Consider the following 28,000-nt stretch of genomic DNA (forward strand, 5'->3'; position numbering starts at 1 on the left):
CAGAATAGCTTTTTGTTGTTGTTGTTGACTCCTGAAAAATGCAAGCAGACAAATAAACCTTTTGTCCTGGCAGACCTAAATTCATGCTGTGTTAAGAGCAGACTTTTTTTACTCCCTCATTTGTGCCCATACACTGCATTCTGTATTTATTCTGGTATATAATGTGAACTATGGTCTGATAAACTATGTACAGAAATGGAAGTTGGTTTGCATTTCTTTTTTTATTCTACTTTACGTTTTTCTGCAGGATTTTGAAAGCTGACCTGTGAAATGAAGATATTTGCATTCACCTTTTTATTTGAATAAAAACCTACTACCGAAGATGATAAGTTTCCAGGCTGTTCTGTGGGTTTAGAAATTAAATTACTTTTCAAAGAGAATATTGAACCGAATAATGTTAAGGAGAACTGTTAAGCTGTCATAACTAACTTTTTACACTTGTGAAAGTGAATAGGATTGAAAGCTTGAGCCTGGGTTAATATTTTTAATTAGTGTGGTATTTTGGATAATTTGAAAGTAGTGATTCAATATAAAATTTGTAGTTTTTTTTTTTTTTCCCTCCTGGACTTTAATACATCCCCTTAAGAGGTGAACTCTTAAGTGGGAAATAGTTTTATAAAACTATAGCCTGGTTTCTTTGGAAACCATAGATGTATTGGAAATGTTTTATAACACCTTTACACTTGAGGGCTCCAATTGTTTTATAGACTTGAATCCCCAGTTCTCATATAACCTTTTGTTGTAATGTTGAGAGGAAACATGGCTTGGCTAAGATCAAAGATGTTGACTTAAATTTCTATTCTGATTTTCTTTCTTTTTCAAAAAGTTACATTTGCAATATGCATTTTTATATGTATTAGTATGTTCATGTAGCTCTATCCCAGAGACGATCAGAATAGAAGAATAGGCTAGGTAGTATATATTACATACAACCTTATGGTGTACTATGACTGCTGGGAAAGACAGCCTCTAAAACACTGAGTGACTTCTTCGTTATCTACCACTTTCCCAAAATATTCCTGCTTGGTGTATCATGTTAAGAAAATGTTGAATGTTTATGCTTGTTTTTGGGTATAGCATCTGGCACCGTGGTAATGTGTTAAGATATTTTTAGTAAAGGAAGAATATGGTCCTAGTTGATAAAACAGCGTGTTGAATTTTAACAGCAGCACAGCTGTTCCATTTTCTTGGCTTTTGGTGTCCACATAGTCTCTCCCCCATGACATTTTTCTGCCCTGCGGGAAGTCATCTGCTGTTACTTAACCTGTTGTATGCTTTTCCACTCCACTGCTTTTACTTCTGCTTCGCTTTATTTTTTTACCCTTATTCCCCCAATCTCTAATATTTGAAATTTTACCTTTTCTCATGTTCTGTAAATGCCACCACTTCCTTGAGATGGTAGCTCACAATCCTTTAATGCCCTTCATTTTGTTTGTATTTCCTTTTTGTTCTGCCTCGCATCATCATTTATTCATCTATTACTTCAGCAGCTATTTGAGCAAAGAGTATTTTACTCATCTTTGTTTCCTTATGACCTAGCACAGAGGATTTTTACATAGTGGGACTTTAATTTAAAAAGTTCTAAAATTGGAATATGTGACTTGACTGGGAAATAAGAGATAATGGAGCTTTGCTAGTAGGCAGGTTATTTCCTAAGGATAATGTGGGAGAGAGGTTTGATTTGTTCTCTTTTGACATTTGTATTTTTGTTTCTATGTCCTTTACAATTAAGCTCATCAATTGTAGCTTTTCTCCGGCTTAAATTCTGGGGTGACCTTCGTATACTTATTTGAGGTGTAGATGATTACCCGCCCTTAGTAGGCAAGTTGTGACATGTTTGATGGATGGTTTGTAGTTGCTGATTTTTGGATTTTCGAAGTTTGCAGAGCATTCCTACCACTATTATTAACAATAATATGTGTTTATTAGTTACTGTGTGTCATAAACTTTACTATAAAAATTCTTTAAAAAACTGTACCCTTAATAGCAGTCCACAAGACTAAGATATTTTATTACCAACCATAGTTAAGACATCTAATCTTCTTGTAACTTTTAAGAACATTACGTATTTTAATTTTGGCTTGAGGAGTTTCGTTTGTTATTCTACTCCCCTGATTATACCTTTAAACTTGTACGGAATCTTTTGTTTATTTTGTTTATGTAAAGTTTTGCCGCATACATAGATATTGGCTTGCAAAGCTGGTTCTGTTTTAGGTGAAGAATTAATACTTTTGTACATTTCCAATCCTAGGAAACCAGTTTACATAATGGTAAAATTATGGAGTGATTGTTTTAAGAATAGACCGTCTAGCTGTTTCTTTTGTTTTTCTACTTTATATGCATAAAATATTCCTACAATCATTTTACATTTATTGTTACTTCTATTTAGAAGAAAGAAGCCTTTCCTTAGGAGTTTGTGGATAATTTTGACTATCAAAACAAGAAGATACAGTCTCTTCTTTTCCCTTTGTTCTTATATTCCTTTTTTTTTTAATATACAGTTCACTGTGTAAATTAATTTTAGTTTGATCCATGATTTTTATCTACAGTGTGCCTTGGCACTTGGGAGCAAATGGTGGAGAATAAAGAAAAGCCTCCGTCCGCAAGAAGTGTGTAATCTGATGGGGCCGCTGGCACTGATAGCAATGAGACGTTTAGAGAGTGATTGGGTAGTGGCTGAGTCTTACAGACAGTGCAGCGGGATTAAAGGGAACGCGGTGATCGTGATTCCAGGCAGCACGGAGCGTGTTCTGACTGAGTCCAGACATGCGTGTTCAAACAGGAGCCCCTGAAAGGAGAGGGTGTTTTACAGGGACATGGCGCCAGGCATTCGTTTTGGCTGAATTCTGCTATGTGTGCTGTGTTTCTTTTTCTGCCTTTGCTGATTTTTCTCTCTCCCTCCCTTCCAAGTTACTTAGTCCAGTGTTTAAGTGTTACATGTCACTTCTTCAAAATTATTTTGAGTCTGTCTGCTCTCAGTGATATAATTGCTTAGTGTTCTACGAAGGAATGGCATTTGACCTTTTATATACATACATAGACTGTGCATTTTTTTTTTTTACAGATACATCACCTTTGTGAAATGAGCATTTGTGAGATACTTATAAATCATGTTTTCCCTCTGACATTCTTAATAACTTTGGATATTTGTTTCACTGTCATTTGGAGTGTGTGTGTATGTCCTTTACAGGTAGAAAAAAATTAGGCATGAGGAGACTAAGTTGATATTCATTAAGGTTAATAGCCGAGTTGCAGCTAAAACCTGTGTCTTTCCTTTTAGATTAGTCAATAGGTGGTACATATAGGGAGAACCTCAGCATGGAGTTAATGCCATATACACATTTTGAGATGACACTGCTCATTCACTGCAGTCTATTTGAATTTCCAACTTGTTTCACATCTGAGCGTTTTCATTCTTAGAAACTTTTGTAATCTTCAGTTTTTTTGCTGTGTGAATAGTCCCAAGTACATTTATTTGCCAGTGGTGCTATGGAATTCCTAGGGAGGCATACCCTCGCTTGGGCTTTATTCCTTCCCTCAGCTTGCGGTATCTGAAGCTGGTTATTTCAAATGCCTGTGCACCTTTAGGGAGGGAGAGTGCCAGGAGTTTCTGATCTCTTTTTCTATTTCATGTCTCACTGTCAATTCAGATTTCCACTGTATTCAGGGAGGTGGCCTGTGGATATGCTAACGAGTTGGAACCCTTCCGCAAATAGTGTGGGTTTAACACGAGTCTGCTGAAACTCTTCTGTGCCGTTGTCCAAGGTGCTGCACAACTGAGTGTGCTGTAGATAACCCCCTACCAGGATACAGCTCCCGCTGTTGCCATGCTGGACTTCTTACTGCACTGATGGTATCTAATCGCAGCAAAGTCAGTGATGGCGGTATCTTTAACCTTTTCATTTTTTTGATTAGTGTATTTTTATAAGTTGAGTTTTGGTACTGAAGAAGCATTTTCTTTTTCATGCACTTTTAATTCTGCAGGTTTAGTTTTTATGATTTTACCTTCTGTTTTCAACTTATCAGAATTTTAAATGTGAACAGTTAACTGTTATCTTAAGTTTCAGGTTTATTGCTCTGATATCTTCTTTTAGCTTGGATCTACTGAGAGGAAATAATTTTATAGTAATTGTATAAATTTGAGATATAAATTAAAATCTTAAAGATATATAAGCTAGGCTCTTCCTTTTTTTTTTTTTCTACAAATGAAAACTATGCCCTGCAAAAAATAATCTAGAGTGTCTCTACTTGGAAACTTTGGTCCTCAAATTAACCATATAATTTTTGTATGTTTAATTAGTAGTGATTCATTAAGAGTTTTTGTGAGATATTATTTTGATTGTGAAATGATTTTAAATATGGATTTCTTTTTGTGTACTTAAATCTTTTAGATCAATTTGAATAAAGTCAAATGATTAAATTATATGTTTGTAACAATGTTTTGATTAATAAATGTGGCAGAGAGTGGGTATCTGTATTATTGAAATTTCCTAGTTAACTGAAGTTTTATCCAATTATGCAGTGAACTTGCATAGGATAAGGACTTGTCTGTTAAGCTCTTTATGGTTGCATATCCATAGAAGGCCCATAATGTATCTTTAGAAAGCAAGCAGTTTGTCAGAGCTTTAGGTTCATAATCGGTTCATCAATTATAGTATCAGTACGCTTTGAAGGAAGCCTCATGGGAGTACAGAAGGAACCTTGTGAACCTTTTTTTTTTCTTTTTTTACCTATTTATTTGTTTTTGGCTGTATTGGGTCTTAGTTGTGACACTCAGGATCTTGCATTGTGACCTGCAGGCTCTCTAGTTACAGCTCCTGGGCTCAGTTGCCCCACCCTTGGTATATGGGATCTTAGTTCTCCAACCAGGGGTTGAACCTGAGTCCTCTGCCTTGAAAGGCAGATTGTTAACCTCTGGACCACTAGGGAAGTCCCTTGTGAACCTTTTGTGGAACAAGTTTTTCTTAGCCGAGCAGTGAGATTTTCAGCAGAAAATCTGTTCAGGGTTCCAATACTGATTGTGACCTGAAAGCCATTGAAATGTTATCTGGTTATCTGTTGTGAGAGGGCTTCCCTGGAGGCTCAGATAGTAAAGAATCTGCCTGCAGTGCCAGAGACCTGAGTTCAGTCCCTGGGTCGGGAAGATCCCCTGGAAAGGGCAATGGCTACCCACTCCAGTATTCTTGCCTGGAGAATTCCATGGACAGAGGAGCCAGGTGGGGCTTCATGGGGTCAGAAAGAGTCGGACACGACTGAGCGACTAGCACACTTGAGATGAAGAAACTGTGTGTATATATGATAGATACTAGGTAGTCACCTTTTTTTCTTTTTGTTTAGCATCTGAATTGTCTCAACTACTAGTTGATACACCAGGAATTGAAAATAAAATCCGAATCTTCAAGCTGGCTAGTATTTTCCTCCAATAGATGGGTGGTTCTTAGTGTTTGACTTTTTCCTAACTTTACACAAACTTTCTTCTTGTTTCCTGTCAGTTTGTCTCCTTGGTCAGTGTTTCCCAGGAGATTTGTCAGGCTCAAGACAGACGATTATTTCTGTGCGGATAGAATTATAGCAACTACAAGTGCTATAATTGTTTTGTTTTGTTTTCCCTTGAAGGAGGAATTCCGAGAACTCCGAGAACAACCTAGTGACCCTCAAGCTGAACAAGAACTAATTAATAGCATTGAACAAGTGTATTTTTCTACAGATTCATTTGATATTGTTAAATATGAACTGGAGGTAAAAAAAATTCATTAAAACCTATCTAAAGCCAATTTTGTTCAGTGATTTAAATTTGTGAGTGAAATATGAATGGTTTTTAGGATCATTGTATTTATTTTTGATACTAGGACTGATCTGTGGTAACCACATTGTGATTAAGTGAACTTTCAACATTGTCACAAAGAGATGAGATTATTTTTTTAAATGTAAGGTTAAGTGCAGCTATAGGATATTGGCCCAAGAAACATTTTTGTATTTTTCGTTTTTAACTCTCAGCACACAATTATGCTCGTGTACTGCCTCTGTCTTATTTTGCGTTGGCTAAATATGTTTAGGAAAGCTCTGAGACTTTTAATCATGAAAGTATATTTACATCATTCAGTTGTGATAAATACCCCTGTGCCATAATGTTTATAACTTTGGCATTTTAAATTTATAAGAATTAAAAAAAAGAATAGTGAAATTCGAGTTTTAGGTGAAACCAAATGCTGTATGCATGCATGCTGCATATGTAGTACCTAGAGTTAGCACCCAGCTTATCTGGAAGTTTCATCACCAGTTGACTGAGACTGGAGGTCTAACCTGGTATTTCCCCATCTTCACCACGGCATGCATTTTTGTTAGTTCCCACACTGTCCTCTGGGCTTCCCTGGTGGCTCAGATGGTAAAGAATCTGCCTGAAATGCAGGAGACCTGGGTTCGATCATTGGGTCAGAAAGATCCCCTGGAGAAGGGAATGGCAACCCACTCCAGTATTCTGGCCTGGAGAATCCCATGGACGGAGGAGCCTGGCGGGCTACAGTCCATGGAGCTGCAAAGAGTCAGACACAGCTGAGCGACTACACTTTCACTTTCACACTATTCTCCGGAGTATGTATAATCTGTGTCTTCAAATAACCATCACTATCACACTACACATGTAGGGGTTAATTTCCATTCATAGTATTTCAGAGGGGAAGTAGGTTTTGAGTTCTCTCGTGGATGAATAGGGAGATACTAGTGGCTGGTAGAGTGGGGAATTAGGGTTAGGAACTTTCTCGCATTCTCCTGTTACAGGCACTGGAAGCACAGTTTCCCAGCTTAGGGGCCAAGAGTCCCCACAGGAGTGGGATTCCCAGGAGGTTGGAGATGGTGGCAGTGGAGATAGCAGAGGGAGGGTGGAGCTTGAACCCCAAAGGGTTAGTACCGCAGATGCAGGCTGGTGTCTGGGGTCTAGTGCGGAGGTTAGGAGGATGGGAGGAGTGGGGTGTGACAGATTGTAATTCCTGACTTAGGTGTGCAGGAAGTGAAACTATTGATTTTGTTTTCACTCTTTATTTATGGATTTTTCCTTTTAGAAGCTCCCTCCTGTTCTCAATTTGCAAGAATTAGAGGAGTACAGAGACAAATTGAAACAACAGCAAGCTGCAGTAAGTAAAAAACACATTTCTGACAAAACTGTAAAGGAAACACAACAGAGAGGTGTAATGTTTACAGGTTTTATGGTTTCACTAATACACTAACGTTTTAAACAAATCTTATTATTTGACATGACTTTGACTCAGATGATACATTTATATGTATTCAAATTTACTATTCAGTTCCCTTCATATTACTTGGATAGATTTGCTTCTAGAACTTGGTATTCTTTCTCTGGAATCCTGAACATGATGAAAGAATTTTGAATTTATTTTTTTCAAATTACTAAGTACCCGCTTAGATTGCTCCTTGTCACATGGTGTGTGACTTTGCTATCCATAGTTTTTTTTTTTTAACCCACAGTTTTATGATAGATAGAATGTTATTATATCAGAGCAGAGGTTCCCACTTCTAGTCGAAAGGTCCAAAGAGAATACAGGGTTAAGATTCAGAAAGTCTGAACTGCTTTCACTATTAATTGTGTGACATTGGGCAAGTCAGTTTGCCTTGCTAAATCTCTTGTGTCATTTGTGAAGTAGTGGGCTAGACCTGCATTTGACCTAATGATGTAAAATTCTGTGATTTTCTATTTTCTTTGCGTTAGGCTGAATTCCTTTTATAAAACCCAGACTGTACTGTAGGAGATTAAATAATGGTAGTAAGTAGTCTTGTTAATTTTTTAATACATGTATTATTAAAGATCATATCTTAAATTAAAATGGCTGAGACAAATAAAGGAAGATATACTTCCGTATCTTTTGTGTTATATCCAGAGGCCTCAGTCGGTGCTGGGATCTCCTAGAGCCTGGTAGCAGTAGCGTGGGGAAGGGCCCTCAGCAGCAGAGGGTTGTGTAGTAAAAGCGTGTTGCTGTTCTGGAGACTTTGAGCTCAGTGGATGGTGGCACCTTTTGCCTTTTGGTCTCAGCGTGTTTTAATGTGTACCCCGCCCCCCCTTTGTAACTCATGTGGTAGTATTCTTTTGGGAATGAATCCCACCACAAGGGCCATGTAGCACAGGGGCCTTTGGAATTTGATCAACCTGGCCTTGAACCGTGACCTTGCAGCTTACTGCGGGTGAATTATTGCTGTGTCTAAGATTACACCCCCTGGAAAATAAGGAAACGTGTCACCCATTTCAGTAGATTGTCCTAATTACTAATTGAGGCAATGCAAGAAAAGCACTCAGCACACTGCCTGGTGCCGTGGAAGCTGACAATAGCAATATGGTCTATTTAAAACAAGAAAAATGGAAAAACCCGTAACAAAAAAAGCAATGAACACACACAAATGCATGAACGAATGACTCAGAAAATGATTTGGTAAGATTAAGTGGGTTTCTGTCTGTGTACATCTCTACAAGTTCCTGTCTAAACAGATGTGCCCGAATTCAGAGCAGATTAGGGAAACCTGAAAGAATGAATGTAGCAGTTGAATGCGTGTGTAGTGGTTTGTCCTCAGCCGCGTTGGGGCAGGGGATACGATTGTGTTTCTTGAGCAGATGGTCACTAACTGCCTTCCGTGCCCCTCCGCGTGGTCACGGTCATTGTGGTCATGGGACCCCTGCAGTGCAGTGCTGCAGAGGCCCCTGCGATTGTGAAAGAAGAAACTTGTGTTCCCGATCATTAGAGTTCTACATTGCATACACTCTCGTTATTCATGAAACTGACCAAGAAACCTTTGGTACCTTCATAGCACTCCAAAAAGCACATTTTTGGTTTTTCAGAAGTAGCGGACCAAATTGCTGTTTGTCTTCTTGTGCACTGCAAACAGTTTAAAGGGGACAAAGATGTTTTCTGTTTCCCAGATAGTATTTCCATAAATTGAATAGTTTAACCTTTTTTTTATCTTAAGAAGTCTGTCTTTTGAAAGCAAATCTGGTACCCTTAAAGACGGATAGACTTTTGCACATGTTAGTGAAATCAAATAATCAAATAATGATACTCATGTTATTAACAGTAATAATGACCGTTTATTGAGTTTCTATTAAGGACCAAGTATTGTGCTGCGTGCTGTACCTCTTTTACTAAACTCATGGCCAGAGACGTGTGTGGCCTTAGCATGCCAGAATCTGCTGTAGGAGTGATTGAGAAGCCCTGTTGAATGTTCTTGCTAAAACTTTAAATGTCAAATGTAATAGGAAGCATGAGGCTTTGTCTTTTATTTCCTTTGTTTGATTGCATGTTCTTCTAGGTCTCTAAAAAAGTAGCAGATTTAATCCTTGAAAAACAGCCTGCTTATGTCAAGGTAGGATAATATTTGTTATTTTTAAAGTAAAATATTAAAAATGTTTGAGTGACTTATGCTTGGAATTTGAAATATTTATTCTTTTGTCTGTAGTTTATAGCAACATATTAACTGTATTTGGGTTGTATTTGTATATGGTTTTTTCCCTCGCATGTGGGGAATTCACCAAACTATGAGAAGTGAAAGGGTTTTTATATCTAACTCTGGTCTGTTTGGTTTTCCTAACTGGAGAACAGCCAAGGAAAATTGCTTCTGTGTGTTTTGTAACTCAGAGCATCAACAGTGATGGGTCATTCTGCCTTTAAAATATGATAAAATTGGAACTGTCTCTTTGAATCTGCCTTTTCATCAAAAAAGCAGAGACTTCAGAATGCACTGAGATATCTGTGTTCAAACGAAGCCATTCACTGTAAAAGCATCTTAGCAAACAAGTCACGTTTGTCGTATTTGTTATTATCTTATGAAGTTCTCTTGGATAGAAACATTTAAACGAATATATCATTAGTATTTATTTATGCCCATCTAAAAGAGGGTGGGTCTAGATTTCCTTACAAGCAATCCTGCCTAAATATTTTGTGACATGCCATGATGAAAATCAATTCAAAGTAGTTATCTAAAATGATTTTTATGAAAAATATACCAGCAGTGTACAAGTTCAGGTATCTTTGTTGTTACTTTGCTTATCAAGCAGGCTTCTTTTGAAACCCACTAAAGTTTTTGTTAGAGAACCATATCAATAAGAAAGAAAAATAAAATGCCTTGCACAGTAACCTATACCTCGTCTTTCCATAGGAACTTGAAAGAGTTACTTCATTACAAACAGGTCTTCAGTTAGCTGCTGTTATCTGCACCAATGGGAGAAGGTATTGTGTTTGATGATGCTTTGTTCTTTAAGCTAAATAACATTTAAGAGAAACTGTCTTGGAAAATTGAGTTTTAAAATTATGATTGTGGTTTCTAGAATGCCATTCATTAACTGAACCTACATAATGATCGATAAACTGCCCTAAGAAGGTGTGTGGGAAATGTTTTAAAACCTAGTTAGGGATTAAAAATATTAGTTTTTTTTTTTTATTTTTAAATGTGGGCCATTTTAAAAGTTTTTATCAAATTTGTTACAATGTTGCTTCTGTTGTTTATGTTCTGGTTTTTTGGCCCTGAGGTATATGGGATTTTAGTTCCCCGACCAGGGATCAAACCTACACCCCCTGCTTTGGAAGGTGAAGTTTCTAACCACTGGACTGCCAGGAAAGTCCCCAAATATTAGTGTTTTTGTATTGCTTAAATCAGTGCTTCTAAAACTGTCATCTTTGGTGAAGGACCAGCCTTTTTTTTTTCTTTAATTTTCAACATGTTACAGATTGTTGTTTTTATAAAATGCAATAAAAACAAATTGCTAGAATAAATTTAAAAAAAAAGACAAACACATATAAAATACAGTTTCATTTTTTCTATTATCAGATTCATTAAGCATAAAATTACCATGTCAACTTTGGCTCTGTGTGTTTAAAATTTTTTTGGTTAGAGTCATCAAGCATAAAATTGTTTCGTCAACTTTTGCTCTACGTGTTTCTAAATGCTTGCTCTCAATTTCTGTACTTTTCTTGTGATGAACTAGTAACAGTTTGAAGTTTGGTAGCAGACCACCTACCACTCTGGTAATGCTGGTTTATTTTGAGCTATTGAACAGATGGGTCAATCTGTTCAATCGGTCAGAGGACTCACAATCCCCATTTTTAAGAGCAGTCCAGGATACTGTCTCATTAACTGCCTAATTGTTTTGTGTGTATAGTGTTCTTATTCTAGAGAAACTGAACTATTTATTGCTCACTTTTACAGACACTTGAATATTGCAAAGGAAGGTTTTACTCAAGCTAGTTTAGGCCTCCTTGCAAATCAGAGGAAACGTCAGTTGCTGATTGGACTTCTGAAATCTCTGAGAACGATAAAAACATTGGTATATACCAGTTCCTTTTTAAAAATTAAAACTTAATTTTACGGTTGAAACAGGTTTTACCTTTGCATTTCTGTTATTTTTCAGCAAAGAACAGATGTCCGCTTAAGTGAAATGCTGGAGGTAAGTTTACAAGGCTTGGAAGTTTGGTGCTCCTCATAATATTAGAGAATTATTGTGAAAAAAACTCAGATGTGCATTTTTCTCACATTGGTGTATGGTGTAAAGAGCATTTTTAGACAGTAAAGGACCTTACTGTTTCTACTCTTGTGCATCTTTTTCTATTGACATGATAGACTTCATTCAGAAAAATTTATTGGGGGGAATGTTCAGTGTGTAAGCAATGTAGGAATGTTAATTTCAGTATGTTTCCATTATATCTGGGCCCAAATAGCAATGAAATTACCTTTTGCATGTAACATAAAGTAGTAATTTGAGGAAGAAGGCATGTATTAGTTATTTTGGTATCTCATATATATACATATATATTTTTAATTACTAATTTAAAAATTTTTGGCTGTGCTGAGTCTTTGTTGCTGCACGAGGGCTTTCCCTAGTTACGGCAGATGGCAGCTACTCTTCGTTGTGGTAACTTCTCTTGTTGCCGGGCACGGTCTCTAGATGCGTGGGCTTTGGTAGTTGTGGCATGCAAGCGCGCAGGCTTTGCTGCCTTGCCCGTCCCAGACCAGGGACTGAACCTGTGTGCCCTGCATTGGCAGGCAGATTCCTATCCACTGGACCGCTAGGGAAGCCCTCATATATATACTGATTTTCTGAGTGAGCCGTCTGTTTTCTCTTCAATGGCTTTCTTAGCATTTTTATATACTTCTGTTACAAGGTTCACCAAGGCCTAATGTGTTACGTGTGTTTCCCCATAATTCTCAAGCACCTTTAGGTAGGTACTTTGTCATGATCTCAGCATCCCCTATGGTTTGAATTGCCTTTGTTGAATTTAGATATGAACTTAAGGAACATTTTTTTTTGTAATGGTTTTCTGTTTAATCACTGTATTACTTTTAAACTATTACCACTAAACTATGGTTTAAGAAATCCATATGAAAAATTAATTTGGCAGTAAATTACTCTGTTCAGGTGTTAAAAATATCCTGAGGCCATTAATGAATATTTCACCTTATTTTCCAAATGTATTTAAGAATATTTATGGATTCATTGATGGTAAAACTGTTGAATGTTGATAGCAAGTAGAATAAAATAGGAACATTTTTTATATAAACACGACTGAAAGAAGATACGTTAACAGTTAAAGAACTCCCTCTCTCTGAAGCAGCTTATACTTCTGTGTAGGCTTTACTCACATGTCATGGTCTCAGAGGGCTATTACTGTGTATTTATGGGCATAACGTATTTTTTTCCATGCTACATTTTAGGTCTGGAGCTAGTTGCTTTGCCATATTTTACTATTTATCTGTTGTTGGTATTATAATCTTTGAGAAGAATGAAAGCTTTCTGGTAGTGTAACTTTTAGATAGAGTGTGAACCGAGGTTTATCCTTTTCAGAGGCTTTTAAAAATGATTGTTGTTTTTGCCTGCCCTGGGTCTTCATTGTTGTGCGTGGGCTTTCTCTAGTTGTGACAGGTGGGGCTACTTTCTAGTTGGGGCGCACAGGCTTCTCACGGCCTTGGCTTCTCTCGTTGTAGAGCACAGGTTCTAGGCGCTGGCTTTAGTACTGTGGGCTCAGTAGTTGTGGCTCAGGGCCCCTAGAGAACAGGTTCAGTAGCTGTGGTGCATGGGCTTAGTTGCCCAGCGTATGTGGATCTTCCCGGACCAAGGATGTAACCCGGGTCCCCTGCATTGCAAGGCGGAGTCTTAACCACTGGGCCACCAGGGAAGCCCCTTTTCAGAGTCTTTTAAGAAATATGTTTCCGTCCTAATGACTTCTGTTGTTGCTCTCTCCAGGAGGAAGACTATCCAGGAGCTATTCAGCTGTGCCTGGAATGTCAGAAAGCTGCCAGCACTTTTAAACATTACAGTTGCATAAGGTAAGCTAACGTCAAATTTTTAAAGCTGACTCTGCCATCAGTTTTAATATACGAGTTGTGTAATATACAGTGTTAATAAACATTGACAATTACTAAGTCTGTATCCTAGTTTAGCTTTCTTGTTTATAAATGGACAGTACAGTAAAATAGGACTTCTTGATGGCGCAGATGGTAAAGCGTCTACCTACATTGCGGGAGACCTGGGTTCAATCCCTGGGTTGGGAAGATCTCCTGGAGAAGGAAATGGTAACCCACTCTGGTACTCTTGCCTGGAAAATCTCATGGACAGAGGAGCCTGGTAGGCTACAGTTCATGGGGTCAAAAAGAGTTAGACACGACTGAGCGACTTCCCTTTCACTTTTCACTTGCACAGTAAAATAACAATTCTTAAGGTTTGAAAGATCAGATAGATACTTTTGAATCCTGTTTCCTGTGACATCATTGTAACTCTTCTTTTCATATTTTTTCCAGTCTTACTGATTTCATTTTTATGCAGTAGTAGAGAATAAATTCATCTGTTCCTGTCTTCATTGCACCTCTTGGGAATTCTTCCTCCTTAACTTTGCCCAGCTTATAAATATTGAGAGTGTTGTCACAGTTTGTTTTTCAGATCCAGATGGTTCAACTGTTGGCTCATCATGATAAGAATTCGTTTGGAAAATTTAAAAGCGATGTGATTGCTTATGTAATTGTCGTCTTTGTAATATTTAAGTGATTATGTAATTAACGTTTTATATCTCCTGTTTGTTAATGTATTACATCTTCTGTTTGTTCGTGAAATGTGCTGTTTGAAAATAGCTGCTGTATCTTCTGCTCTGAGTGCTCACTTTTTAAATGGATTTTGACCTGTTTAAAATGAAGCTTTTGCATTAGCTGTGACAGTACCTCACAGGGGTAGGGGTGGGCTCTAATCCTCATGTGTAATTTCTGTCATTCCTCTGAAACCATCGAAAATAAACATACAGTCTAAGGAAAATAGCGAGGTTTCCAGGCAAGCCCAGTTTCAAATTAACTTCGTACTAACCTAATGTATGACTAACAGAATGTAGCCTGTTAGTCTCTCATGTATGGAGATTCCAGCTGTCAGTGAGCAGGATGCCCTGATGTTCTAGGTGTTGATTCCTTGTAACTGAAAAGATGAAAGGATTGTGATAGAGAGAGTACAGCTTTGGATTAATTTTTTTTAAAATATACTCACACGTAGATCTCTACTGGGTATGGAGTAACTGGATATTTCCCCCTAGAGATGATATTTTTCATGGTTTTTGTTTCTCTAGGATTATGCATTTTGAAGCAACATACTTTTTCTTTGATTAGGAAACACATAGTTGAGTAGCACCAGTGATATTTGGATTTTATCCATTTTGACAGTGATTAACTGTTACTATTAAAAACTTGATTATGTCATTTATATTTATTAGGTTGGATGAATAAAGTATTAGCTCTAGTATGTGAATATACTTGAACCATTTCTAGCAGGGCCTTCTGGCTCCCGAAGAAGCATAACAACCATTTGCTTCATTTCGTGATGATATATCTGTTAGAATTTCATATTCTAAGTTTCTTTCTGGTTGGCTTAAAATAATTCAGGCAGCTATAAATCTATTGAATGCTTATTATATGCCAGGTGCTTTGTTTTGGAATTGGTTGTATAGTGATGAATCACAGAATCAGTATAATCCTTGGTCTTCAAGATGGACTTGGATTGAGGTAGGCACAAGTAAGATGGGGCTTTAGAGAGAAGGAAGTTGAGCATATGGTGGAAGCATTGGGATCTAATTCTGCTTAGGAGTCAAGACTAAGGAGGATCTGAAGGAGGTGTAGGAGAGTTTAGCTAAATGAGAGGATGTGGGGTTGTGGATATGAGATTATGGGTATTGTGATGAAGTTCTTTGTTGCAGAGATGTCAGGCAAAATGAGGACTGAAATTATCTATTGTATTTATAGCAACAAAGAAATCAGAGTTGACCTTGTTGGGGACAGATTTGGTTGAAGTATGAAAGTGAAAGTGAAGTCGTTCAGTCATGTCTGACTCTGTGACCCCATGGACTGTAGCCTACCAGGATCCTCCGTCCGTGGGATATTCCAGGCAATAGAATTGGAGTGGGTTGGCATTTCCTTCTCCAGGGGATCTTCCCAACCCAGGGATCGAACCCGGGTCTCCCGCATTGTAGGCAGACGCTTTACCGTCTGAGTCAGTACAGGATGAGGAAATTTTATAAAGAGGAAAGATGTGGAATTGAGAGGGAGAAACCTGTGTTTGAAAATCAGTGGGAAAGAGTGAGAGATTGAGAAGAAGAGAGACCATCCTAATAAGGCTTTGTAGGGATTACAGAAGAGATTGACGTTGAAAAGGTCCACTGTTCTTTTATAATAGGAAAGAATGAATGTGGACATCTGGTGGCAAGAAACTGAGATGACATGTTGATACTTTATTTTTTCCATCAATTGCAATGTTTACTTTAGCTTTGTTAAAGGAAGTATCTTACTTGATGAGAGTTAGCTATAAAAAATGTTTTTGAAAGAAACCCTTATTTGGGTTTTTTTTCAGGCACGAGGTAGCCTCTAAGCACTTTTTCACTTTTAGGTATATAGTGATGTGTGGAGGAGGTGTGACTACACTTATCTCACCTGGTGAAAAGTTTTGAAATGGAAACATCTGTAATGATGATATAAGTTGATCATCGTTTTAGATGTACAGAATGCAAGGGTCATGCTGTGTTTACATGTCTGAGTCATGCAGGCAGTAATAGGAAAAGGTTGGCATATTCTGGAATTAGATAAAAACAGATGCACAGACACACTGAAATGTCCTAAGGAATTCATTGTAGTGGGATTTTTACCTTAGGTTTCCTGGCAATTTGTTAGAATTGTGTTTTTAACTTGGTAATTTAGTGACAATGAATTGCTTGGTGGTGATGACAGGCCCTCCAGCAACGATTCTTCTCTTCCACACACAGCGGTGTTTCCTTGTCCTGCCTAACTCAGTCCCCTTCTCGAATCTTCACCTCTTAGGTCACCCATTTGCTCCTAATTGGGAGAACCTAAGCTTCTTCATTTCTTATAGATCATATGATTTAGGATATAGCTATAGAGTTAACTGATATCTAGGAGAGATTGAGTCCACAAAAATGAAAGGAATTTTATTCCATTAATAATTTCCTTTTAATTTTGTGTTTATTAATTAGATGGGCCTTTCTTATTCTATGCATTTTCTTCAGTTCAGTTCAGTTCAGTCACTCAGTCGTGTCCGACTCTGTGCGACCCCATGAATCGCGGCACGCCAGGCCTCCTTGTCCATCACCTACTCCCGGAATTCACTCAGACTCACGTCCATTGAGTCAGTGATGCCATCCAGCCATCTCATCCTCGGTCGTCCCCTTCTCCTCCTGCCCCCAATCCCTCCCAGCATCAGAATCTTTTCCAATGAGTCAACTCTTTCCATGAGGTAGCCAAAGTACTGGAGTTTCAGCTTTAGCATCATTCCTTCCAAAGAAGTCCCCGGGCTGATCTCCTTCAGAATGGACTGGTTGGATCTGCTTGCAGTCCAAGGGACTCTCAAGAGTCTTTTCCAACACCACAGTTCAAAAGCATCAATTCTTCAGCGCTCAGCCTTCTTCACAGTCCAACTCTCACATCCATACATGACCACTGGAAAAACCATAGCCTTGACTAGACGGACCTTAGTCGGCAAAGTAATGTCTCTGCATTTTCTTCATTTTTCTCTTTTTCCTCTGGCCTTATGAATACAGTCAATATTGAACCTGTTCTTGAGCTCTCTCATTGGTTCAGACATAATTCACCAGCACTTTAAATGTTCTTTCCATTTACCTGGAGCTGTGAATTTAGCCAAAGGCAAAATTTAATCTTTTGCTTAGATCTGAGTGATTCAAAAGTGAAAAATCATTTGACACTCTGGTAATCATAGAATAGTAATTAATTTCCAACTGAATTCACAGTCATTTTCTTTAACATTTAAATTTATTTTGTATTCCTATTAATGATTAGAGAGTCAAGAAATACTTTTCTTAGCAGTGTCCTTTAAGAGAACCATTCCACAATTCCAAGTGTTTTGGAATTATCAGGTAATATTTGGTGTTTTTGTTTTTATGTTGCAGGCAAATTCATCTGTACAGTGGGTCTATTCATACACTTAATTTTTCCTTAGTAGATTATATGTTCCTCTCTTCTTTCCTAATCACATTGCTCCTTTATTGGAAATAAAATATTTGATAGAAGGCAGAGACTCTGTGGCCTTAGGAGTAGATTACATGGAACAAGTGAGGGTGAATTCTTATGATTCTGAAAGTAGAAAAAGAATTTACAACTTTGCTTCTGCATAAAAAGGCACTGACTGTATACCTAATAAATTCAGGTTACATGACTGTGTAGTTTAATACATGAAGTACCAAGTAATTTGGTATCTAGCTTAATGTGCTGTGTTTCAGCATGACAGAGTTATATGGTTAGGATTGATCAGGAATAGGAGTCAGAGTGTGTTTATCTTGAAGTATGCCTGAATAAAGCATTTAATTTCTTTATCACTTGAAATTTATCTAGATTAGTTTCATGAAAAGTTACTAAAAGTCAAAACTTCTTTACTGCTTTTTAAAATTCCCTTTGAAAGAAACTGCCTGAATGAATCTTGGAGCATGCTAGATTATGCACCAAAAAGTTCATGCACCACCTGAACTAGTTTTGAGTACTGCATTTTAACGTAGACAGCTGTATTTAATTTCTGATAATCTTAAAATGTCCTTTTTTCCCCCCTCAGATGATGATCTTAGCAGTTGAAAGAAAATTGTAGGTTGTAGACCCTTAAATCATAGAATAATGAGTATAGCCTTTAGGTACAAGTACAGCAGTACTTTCTCTCCCCAGGTGTCTCAGTGGTAAAGAATCCACCTGCCAAGCAGGAGACTTGGGTTTGATTCCGTGGATCAGGAGGATCCACTGGAGAAGGAAATGTTGGCAACCCATCCCAGTATCGTGCCTGAGAAATCCCCTGGAGAGAGGAGCCTGGCGGGCTATAGTCCATGGGGTCGCGTAGAGTCAGACATGACATAGCCACCTAACAACAAACAACAGCAGTACTAGGCACTGTTCTTCTCCTGAGGCCCTTGATTCCATCTTAGCAAGCAGTGTCTGCTCTCTCTTTCTTTACCCTCGGGCGAGGGGAACCCAGGAGCCTCACCTGGAGTGATGAACAGTGAGTGTTTTTGCAGGATCACCCGACCTGTTCAGCTAGACTCACATGTAGGTCTGGAGTCCCTGTTGCTTGGGTTGAGTTACTGACACCATGCTATTCTGACACCACCCCCTTTCTTATCTTTTATCTTGTTCTCCTCTGCCTTCCTCCTCCAGGCAGTAACATTTAAAATTAATGTAAAGTGAAATCTACATAAAACATGACACTTGAACAAAGTGGTCTTAAAAGGTGAAGTTTTTCTTTCTGCCCACCCATCCTTCCCTTTCCTACTCCCTAGAGTAAACCATTTTTTACAGCTTAATTTTCATCCTACCAGATTTCATTGTAATTTAAAAGATTACATTATAATAACCTTTTCCTGATTTATCAATGTAGATAGTTCTCGATAACTCTGTTTACTCCCCTTAATAAAAAGCAGTAAGAGATAGGCATGTGGTGTACTTCCTTTTACTTCTTTTCACTTTTCCATCTTCCAGGTTTTGTTAGTGAAACTGTTATTTCTACTTGGTCAAGTTTATAACATTTATATTCTTTTCACAACTAGAATTAAATGTCTTTTTTTCTAATAGGTTACTTCTAAAAAATTAATAGAAGTCATTTTACTATATTATGGATATTTAAATATTATTATCTGCAGAACTGAGTGGTTGGATGTATGAAAAAGGAAAAATAATCCTTTGTCTCTAAATGAAAATCCAAATCCATAGTGTTTTTCTGTTTCTGTTGAACATTTTTCACTTTTGTAGGTTCTACTCAGCTTCTGTCATCTTTGTAATATTCCATTTTTGTGCATTTCTTTGTTGTGTGTTGTTAGTTACCTCTTGGAAATTTTTTTTAATACAGGATACTTAGGGGGTAAATTTTCATATTTTGAAATGACCTTAATTTAGCCCATTCATGCACGAGGAAAAGGGGGCATCAGAGGATGAGATGGTTGGATGGCATCAGTGGACATGAGCTTGAGCAAACTCCAGGAGTTGGTGATGGACAAGAAAGGCTGATGCGCTGCAGTCCAAGCAAAGAGGCAGACACAACTTAGCAACTGAATGACAAATGATTGAAAGAAAAATTATTTTTTTTCCTTAAAAAATGGAAGGCATTGCTTAGCTGTCTATTCCAGCCTCCTGTTTTGAAGGACAGAGTCAGATACTACTCTCCTTCTCATTTTACCAAAGAAATGATGTCTTTCTTTTAGAAATTTTAAGGATTTTTCTTTTTTTTTCACTTGCTCTAAAATGTCACCGGTCTAGAAAAGTCCTGTCTTAGATTCTTTACTCTTGGATGATGAGACAAGAATGAAGTATTTATTTAGTGCTTAACTACCTGAGATGCTGTGTTTACTTGTTATACCAAGAGGTTGTGAAATGTACTTGTTCTGTAGGAGTTGGTGAAACAGGCAGTTAACAGGCAGGACTGTGGGGTGATATGCCAGTTAAGAGTACAAATACAGAAACAGAAGCCATCAGAGATGCTCCGGCTGTGAACGGCTCACTTCCCATACCCCCATGGGAATGGGAAATCCTGACATTTATAGGAGTGGGAGTAGGAGCTTGGCACCATTATCCAAGGCAGCACTGACAATACAGTAATTCTAAATTAGATTTTAATAAGGCCTCCTCACTAAAGCTTTAGTCTTCAGTGTTTAAAACCTGTACACCCGTGATGGATTCATGTCAATGTATGGCAAAACCAATACAGTATTGTAAAGTAAAATAAAGTAAAAATAAAAATTAAAAAAAAATTGAGTAAATAAATAAAAGCTTTGGGAGTTAAAAAAAAAAACAAAACCTGAATCATGATAATAGTGATAATGATGATATAATTTTTGAAAAATTTTGGACTTTAATATATATCAAGCACTGTACTTATTTTTTATCTTTTAAAGATATTTAAACATCTTTTATTTAAAAATAATGTTCCTTATTTTTTCCTATTTAGTGTTAACAAAATATTCCTCAGGTGGTAGTGTTTTCTCTTTTGTAGATGAGGACATTGATGCTCTGTAAAATGAGTGGCAAAGGCAAGATTTAAATTCATATCTGTTGGGATACACATTGTTGTTCTTACCGCAACTATGGCAGGCCGTCTACCAATGTAATAGCTGTTATGTGCAGTGGAAGCTCATGGCCAGTAGGCCAATTTATATTATTTTGCTCCAATCTCTGAAGTGTATTCTGACTAGAGTTAACTGTGTTTTTCCTAAACCTATTTCTGCCTGTTGTGTTTGTTACTGTCTTTATATTGCTTGAGTAAATAAACTAATGAGATGAAACAACTTTTTGAAAGTGAGTTGGATGCATTGGAAAAATACAACTCATTGTTAAAAATAAATTTCTTTTTGAATCTTTTGTAGGCGAGACAACTCATAAAAACTAGGGGATATAAGATCACTGTGGTCTGGCATTCAGGTTCTTCTGCATTTGTTTTTAGGCTCCTGCTTCAATTCTGAGGATCTGAACATTCAGGTTCTTCTGCATTTGTTTTCAGGCTCCTGCTTCAATTCTGAGGATCTGAAACTCGAAACTGCAGTCAGTTTATCTGTGATCTGGTTTATATGAGACTCAGAGGTTAAAACTGCTGTCAAATGAAAAGACCATGGCTCGAAGTCAGAAGTGTGTGCGTGAAGTATACTATACACAGTTTTGGTTGAAATGTTATGAGCCCATGTCACTTCTCTTGTGTCCGACTCTTTGTGACCCCATGGACTGTAGCCCACCAGGTTCCTCTGTCTTTGGGATTCTCCAGGCAAGAGTACTGCAGTGGGTAGCCATTCCCTTCTCCAGGGGGTCTTCCTGACCCAGGGATCGAACCTGGGTCCTCCCACACTACAGGCAGATTCTTTACTATCTGAGGCACCAGCGAAGCCCTAAAATACTCAGTGCGCATAAATATTCCTGTCTTAACTTTGATCAGTTGGCCAACTAAAAGGTCTTCTGCCGAACTTATAGCACAGGGCTGCCAGAGGGACTTTGTGTTTAAAGGACCAGATGATAAATATTTTAAATTTTGCAGACCATAAGGTCTTGGTTGCAGTTGTTCAGCTCTGCCCTTGAAGACCAAGAGTGGCATTAGACGATATGTAAACAAATGCATGTGCCTGTGTTTCAATAAAACTTTATTTAGAAACATAGCTTCTTGGCTAGATTCGACTCCTGCGCCTGGCCTCTGCTCTGGAATTATAATTCATAGAGTTTGGAAATGTTTTGAACACTTTTAGTGTCCTTAATAATGAACTCTGAACTTTCTGTGTGGTGAATGGTTGTATTGTGAGTTAGGTCTGGGATTTCTGAACAGCGTGGACAGAGATTTCAGTTGATTCAAAGTGATCTTGGAGTTCTTTTAGTTTTTTTTTTTGTGGTTTGAAGGATCCTGTGATACTTGATGGTACCTCAAGGTTGTTTGTTTAGCTTCATTGTGTTTGAAAATCATGTTTTCTCTCAGGTCTGTTGATAAAACTCAGCAGCAGTGAGTAGATTGAAATCCTGGGAATTATAGAATACCTCTGATCTAAACAGACTGGAGTTTCTGCGGGCCGTGGGCACACAGTATAAATTTCAAAGGATAAATTTTACTTACGTGTGTTCCAGAGGTTTTAGCATTCTTCTGAATCATATACAAAGATGTGCTAATTGGTTAGCTGGTGTTCAGCATATAATAAAATCTAGAAACTTTGGAGCTTGAAGCAGCCCTTTAGATCCAGCCCACTTCTGTATAGGAAACTGGTGCCCAGAGTTATTAAGAGGCGTGTCTTAAGTCACCTGGCTTAATAACAAGCCAGGGAAAGATCATTAAGAGGCTGATTGCCTCCATACCATCTTGTCTTTCCGAACAATCAAATTGCAGTTTTCTAGGACACATTTTGTGAGTTTGTGTCCCAGAGCAGCTGCTTAAAAGGAAAGTTGATTATTTATGAATGTTATTTTTAATATTTTCTGTAGTGATTATAAAAATGCCCTCCAAATTGTTTGAGTCATTCCACTCACTTGCAAATAGCTTTTAATAGCTTTTAGTCTTTCATCTTACAACTAGTAATTTTTTTTGACCATAATATAGCTTTTATTTATCCAAATGTTCATGACTAGGTGCTTTTTATATACTCTGATTAACTGACCCAAATAACTGAAATTCATGTTTCTAAATGATGGCTGAGGATTTCTTTAAAGACCACATTTAATATGTCCACTCCTTAATCATATTTTTATGTGTATATCTTTAATTAGTAGCCAACTGTTATCAAACTACAGTTGTAGATTTTGAAAGCATTTTTATTATTTTTTTTTAATGTTTTGGAAGTGGTTTGTATTGGTTTTTTTATACTTTAAATTTTAATTTTTACTTTATTTTACTTTACAATACTGTATTGGTTTTGCCATACATTGACATGAATCCACCACGGGTGTACATGCGATCCCAAACATGAACCCCCCTCCCACCTCATCCCTCTGGGTCATCCCTGTGCACCAGCCCCAAGCATGCTGTATCCTGCATCAGACATAGACTGGTGATTCGATTCTTTGAAAGCATTTTTAAAAATTTATTTTTAATTGGAGGATAATTGCTTTACGATGTTGTGTTGGTTTCTGCCATACAGCAACAAGAATCAGCCATACCTATACATACATCCCTTCCCTCTTGAAAGTGTTTTTAATAAAACCAAAATGGTTGATTCATAGATTTTGTATTAAAAATTTCTGCCTACCATATGCATTACGATGCTTGCATTAACTCTTACTATATAGGCTACAAAATCATTTTAACCATAAATAATAGAAGGAATAAAAGCACCTAGATTTAGTATAATATTGTGAATAAACTCTAAAGCCCATTTTTTTCAGTTGAGAAGCTGAAGAAGTTGTTACTGTCACCTCTGAATTAGTTTAGATATATTCCTTTTTTCTCCAAACTCAATATTCCCTGAAAGAATATGTTTGCGAATTCTGATACTTATTATTCTGAGTGTTCTTGCCTCTCCATGTCTGTGTCTTCAGCCTTAGTGAACTTCTGAGCGCTGTGTGATAGAGGAGTAGAAACAACGTCTCTGCTTCTCTCTCTCACTCTTATTTATTTTTCCTTTATTAAGACCCCTGTAGATCCAGAGTCCTGTCTGACTCTTATTCTTCTAAAATGTTCTCCTTTCTTTTTTTTAAATTGAAGTAGAATATGGGGGCTCAAGGAATGACGGCTGAAGTTTGCTGTTTTTTGTTTGAATTGCAAATTTGACTCAGCAGATGTTTATTTCCTGCTCTGAGTCAGGCAGTGAATTTAGTTAGTCCTGGGGAATCCCTGGGGAATAAGCCACAGTCTGCTCTGATACATAGTCACAGATACTTCTTTACTCTAATTCAGGGTGCTGTAAACACAGCATTGTGTAACTTAAGGAAACAGTTAGGAGAGAGAGACTTCCCAGGAAAAAAGACATTTGGAAATGAGAAAAGGGGAATGTACTTTCTAGCTGTTGTGAACATTATATGCAAGAGCAGAGAGTGGAAAAGCCTGGCGTTTGGGGAACTGCACCTCGTCCATCTGACTAAAATATAGTTGACCCTTGAACAATCTAGAGGTTAGTGGTGCTCACCCTTGGCCCAGTCGAAAATCCACATATAACTTACCTACTTGGACCTCTGAATAGGTGATTCCGCATCTACAGATTCAACCGAGGATCAGGAAGTACCGTGGGATTTACTATTGAAAAACATCCGCTTATAAGTCGACCAGTGCAATTTAAATCCCTTTTGTTCAAGGATCAACTGTAGAGGCACTGAAAAAAGGATCAACTGTAGAAGCACTGAAAAGTGAATGGGAATTTAATTTTTTGTCAATTATGAAGAGTCTTACGTGCCATGCTAATTTAGGGCTTTATTCTTGGTGTCATGGGGAGTCACCAAAGGTGTTGAAGCAGTGGGTTAATACGATTTTTATTTCTGCCTCACTTAGGAACTGCAGACTCAGCTCTCTTTAGGGACCAGGCAGGGTAACATACATATGAAGCTGCCAGATGATGGCAGGAAATGGTCAGGTGCACAGGACTGTTGTCTTTTTTGTTGAGGTGCTCAATTGTGTCCAATTTTGTAACCCTCCAGGCTCCTCTGTCCATGGGGCTCTCCAGGCAAGAATACTGGAGTGGGTAGCCATTCGCTTCTCCAGGTTCCTGCACTGTTGATTGTCAAATGATGCAGGCTTGTTCATTTCAGTTTTTACTTGAGAGTATAATCTTCCATTCTCAACCTTAATTAAAAGCATGCTTATGGTACATAGTATTTGTTGAAAATGGTCTAATTCCCCCACGGGTTTGAGTGTTTATCTTTGAGACCTTCAAAACTGGGTACTTGTATTATTATTAGTTTCACTTTCCTGACAGATTGCTTTGCATCTGTGTATGTCTATATCTTTCTCTCTATCAAACCACTTTGTTGTTATCTTCTCAGTTTGCATTAAAAGGCTCTCTAAGGGAAACCATGAATCATATTGTATATTCTATACGGCAGTTGCTGAGGGTGTTGTGCCTTAGGAGATAAAATATTGCTGTTCTCTTTATCAAGACTGGCAAAATTGTCTCTCTGAATTTAATGCCAGCAAAAGTGAGTTTTGTCTCTTTGTTTTTGCTCTTTCTCTTAAATTGCCGGTTTGTTTTGATATTCTGGACACCGAGTTGTGTACTGTGGCCTTCCCTATTTGTTTTGGCTGCTAGGACTTTGAGAATCACATAGATAATCAGATGACGGTTGTAAGGAAAAAAAACAAACAAAAAAACCCTTGTATAATTTTGCTGTGAAACTGCATCTTTCTCTTGTTCTTACTATTTTATTTTACTTTTACCTTAATCCCTTTTGTCAAAACGTTTTCTCTAAAATTGTATTCACTTTTTTAGATAACAGCAGAGATTTTTTAGTAATGAGGTGTTATAATTCAAAGAATATCAGTTGTTTTTAAACTGACCTCTTGAGAATTAGGGCTTCTCTGATGGCTGAGACAGTAGAGTCAACCTGCAATGTGGGAGATCCCATTCAATCCCTGGGGTCAGAAGATCCCTTGGAGAAAGAAGTTGCAACCCACTTCAGTATTCTTGCCTTTAAAATCCCATGGACAGAGGAGCCTGGCAGGCTACAGCCCATAGGATTGCAAAGAGTTGAGCACGACTGAGCAACTAACACTTAACGCTGGAGGATTAAAGGGGAAAAAAAATCAGAGTCAATCACATACCCTAAATGTATAACTCAGTACATTTTTACAAAGGGAACATAGTTGTGTAATTACTTCCCAGAAATAAACACAGAACTAGAAACCCTAGAAACTTCCTTCATGCCTCATTCCAGTCATTATATTACCAGGGTAACCACTGTTCTGATTTCTGTCACTAATGTTGTTTTTGCCTGTTTTGAACTTTATGTAAATGGAATCATGCAGTATGTATTTTTTAAACTGACATCTTTTGTATTATGTTTTTGAGATTCAGGTGACACATTTTCATTGCTATAGTATTTTATCATATAAATAAATATATCCCTTTAATTTTTCATAGACAGTTGAGCTGCTTCAAGTTTTTGCCTGTTACAAATAATGTTGTGAGGATTGTGTATGCACTTCTGATAGATACACCTGGAGTAAGTGTATGTTGAGTTTCAGGAGGTATTAATGGTTCCAGAGAGGAGGTATCAATTTTCCCTTCTCCAGCACTGAGTTGAGTGTTTTATTCTACATTCTTGCCAACATTTGTTGACATTGTTTTTAATTTTTTAAAAATATTTTTAGCCATTCTAGTCATTTGGTATAGTCTTTTTGTAGTTTTAATATGCATTTCCTGAATGCCTGAAAGAGTGCATATTTATATGTTCATTGGCCAATTGAATATCTTCTTTGTCAAATATTTAAGGCTCTTACCCTTTGTTTTTATTCTGTTCTGTTGACCTGTTAATGTGTTCTTATGATAAGTGCCACACTGCCTTACCGCTGTAACTTCATAGTAAGTCGGCCTGTTTTTAGTGTATCTTACGGCATTGTTCTTTGGGGTTTGCTTGACTTGTCTTGGACCTTTGAGTTTCCACATAAATTTTAGAAGCAGCTTGCAATTCCTCCACTAAAAAGCCCACTGGCTTAATATTAATAAGATATCAGTTATTTTAGGATATCATTTTTGTGAGAATTGGTATCAGTTGTAGTAAAGATTTTAGTCTGTTTATATGGTGTATACCTCTATGTAGCGGTCTTCTTTATTTTGGCTCTGTTTTGTATTGTTTATTCTTTATTTGGTTTATTCCCAGGTATTTGGTTTTTTGAAAAGTATCTTTAAAAATTTGATTGTCTAATTCCTTATTTCTGATATATAGAGATTAGTTTTATCTTTGTTTTACTTTTCATCTATATTACACATATTATCTTTAAAACTTGCTGCTGCTGCTGCTGCTAAGTCGCTTCAGTCGTGTCCGACTCTGTGTGACCCCATAGACAGCAGCCCACCAGGCTCCCCCGTCCCTGGGATTCTCCAGACAAGAACACTGGAGTGGGTTGCCATTTCCTTCTCCAATGCAGGAAAGTGAAAAGTGAAAGTGAAGTCACTCAGTCGTGTCCCACTCCCAGCGACCCCATGGACTGCAGCCCACCAGGCTCCTCCATCCATGGGACACTTGAATTCTTACTTTTATCTATAAATTCTTCAGGATTTTCTGTGATGACTCTTATTTCTTCCTTTCTAATTTTTTTCCTTTTGTTTATTTTTCTTGCCTTACTGTACTGTCTGTAGAATCAGCACAGCTTAACTGCTCATACTGTTGACTTGTCAGTTTGAGTGTTTATTCATCTAGTTTGTCTCTTAAAGACTGACACACCTAATTCTGTTTTATTTAATAGTGAACTGAATTCAAAGTTGCAAGATACTTTAGAACAAATTGAGGTAAGAAGGATTGTATCTTAAATTAAATGACTTTCTTTTCAGAGGTTTTTGAATAGCATAGATGTATCTTACGTTTTGACTTCCATATTCTTACCATTGTTTCTAGATCACGACTCTTTGTGTTTTTCATTTGGAATGTCTGTTAATGTTAACAGACTTGGTCAAGTTAATGTTAATTTACTCATTCTCTCAAAGATGCTTTTGGAATTGTAGGGCCTGAAAAGAGTGTTTGGAAATATTGCCATATCTACAAAGATTCCTAAACTCTTAGTTATAGGTGTGTTCTCACATAAATATAGGCAGAATATTTACCATATATTAATTATTTTTTAATTATCAATTATTTCTCCTTTTTAGCTTACTGATTTTAAGAATGATTATTGATTGATGATAACCCTCCTGAATTCCTAAACCTCATAATAACATCTCATACAATTCCTCAAATGTGTAGAAACTGGAAATGAAAAGCTATGTCATTGTGACCATAAAGTCTTCCTCAGCAATCTTTGTAAAGCAGAGGGTTCATTTGAATACATTTAATAAGAATTATTTAGTTTCTTTTGAGATTGTATTTTATTGTTTTCCAG

The 28,000-nt window shown here is 37.4% G+C and overlaps 1 protein-coding gene across 1 annotated transcript in view; it reads left to right on the top strand.

The window, feature by feature from the left end:
- The window catches only part of VPS50 (VPS50 subunit of EARP/GARPII complex), a 137,898-nt gene that overhangs the window by 17,473 nt on the left and 92,425 nt on the right, over window positions 1-28,000 (top strand). Inside the window, exons 3-10 of the mRNA XM_069587413.1 lie at window positions 5,617-5,739; window positions 7,059-7,130; window positions 9,310-9,363; window positions 10,156-10,226; window positions 11,203-11,320; window positions 11,405-11,440; window positions 13,235-13,317; window positions 27,371-27,413. Coding sequence (XP_069443514.1) covers window positions 5,617-5,739; window positions 7,059-7,130; window positions 9,310-9,363; window positions 10,156-10,226; window positions 11,203-11,320; window positions 11,405-11,440; window positions 13,235-13,317; window positions 27,371-27,413 — 600 coding nt within the window. The remainder of the gene's footprint in view (window positions 1-5,616; window positions 5,740-7,058; window positions 7,131-9,309; window positions 9,364-10,155; window positions 10,227-11,202; window positions 11,321-11,404; window positions 11,441-13,234; window positions 13,318-27,370; window positions 27,414-28,000) is intronic.

Source organism: Ovis canadensis, chromosome 4 (genome assembly GCF_042477335.2).
Source record: "Ovis canadensis isolate MfBH-ARS-UI-01 breed Bighorn chromosome 4, ARS-UI_OviCan_v2, whole genome shotgun sequence".
NCBI lineage: Eukaryota > Metazoa > Chordata > Mammalia > Artiodactyla > Bovidae > Ovis > Ovis canadensis.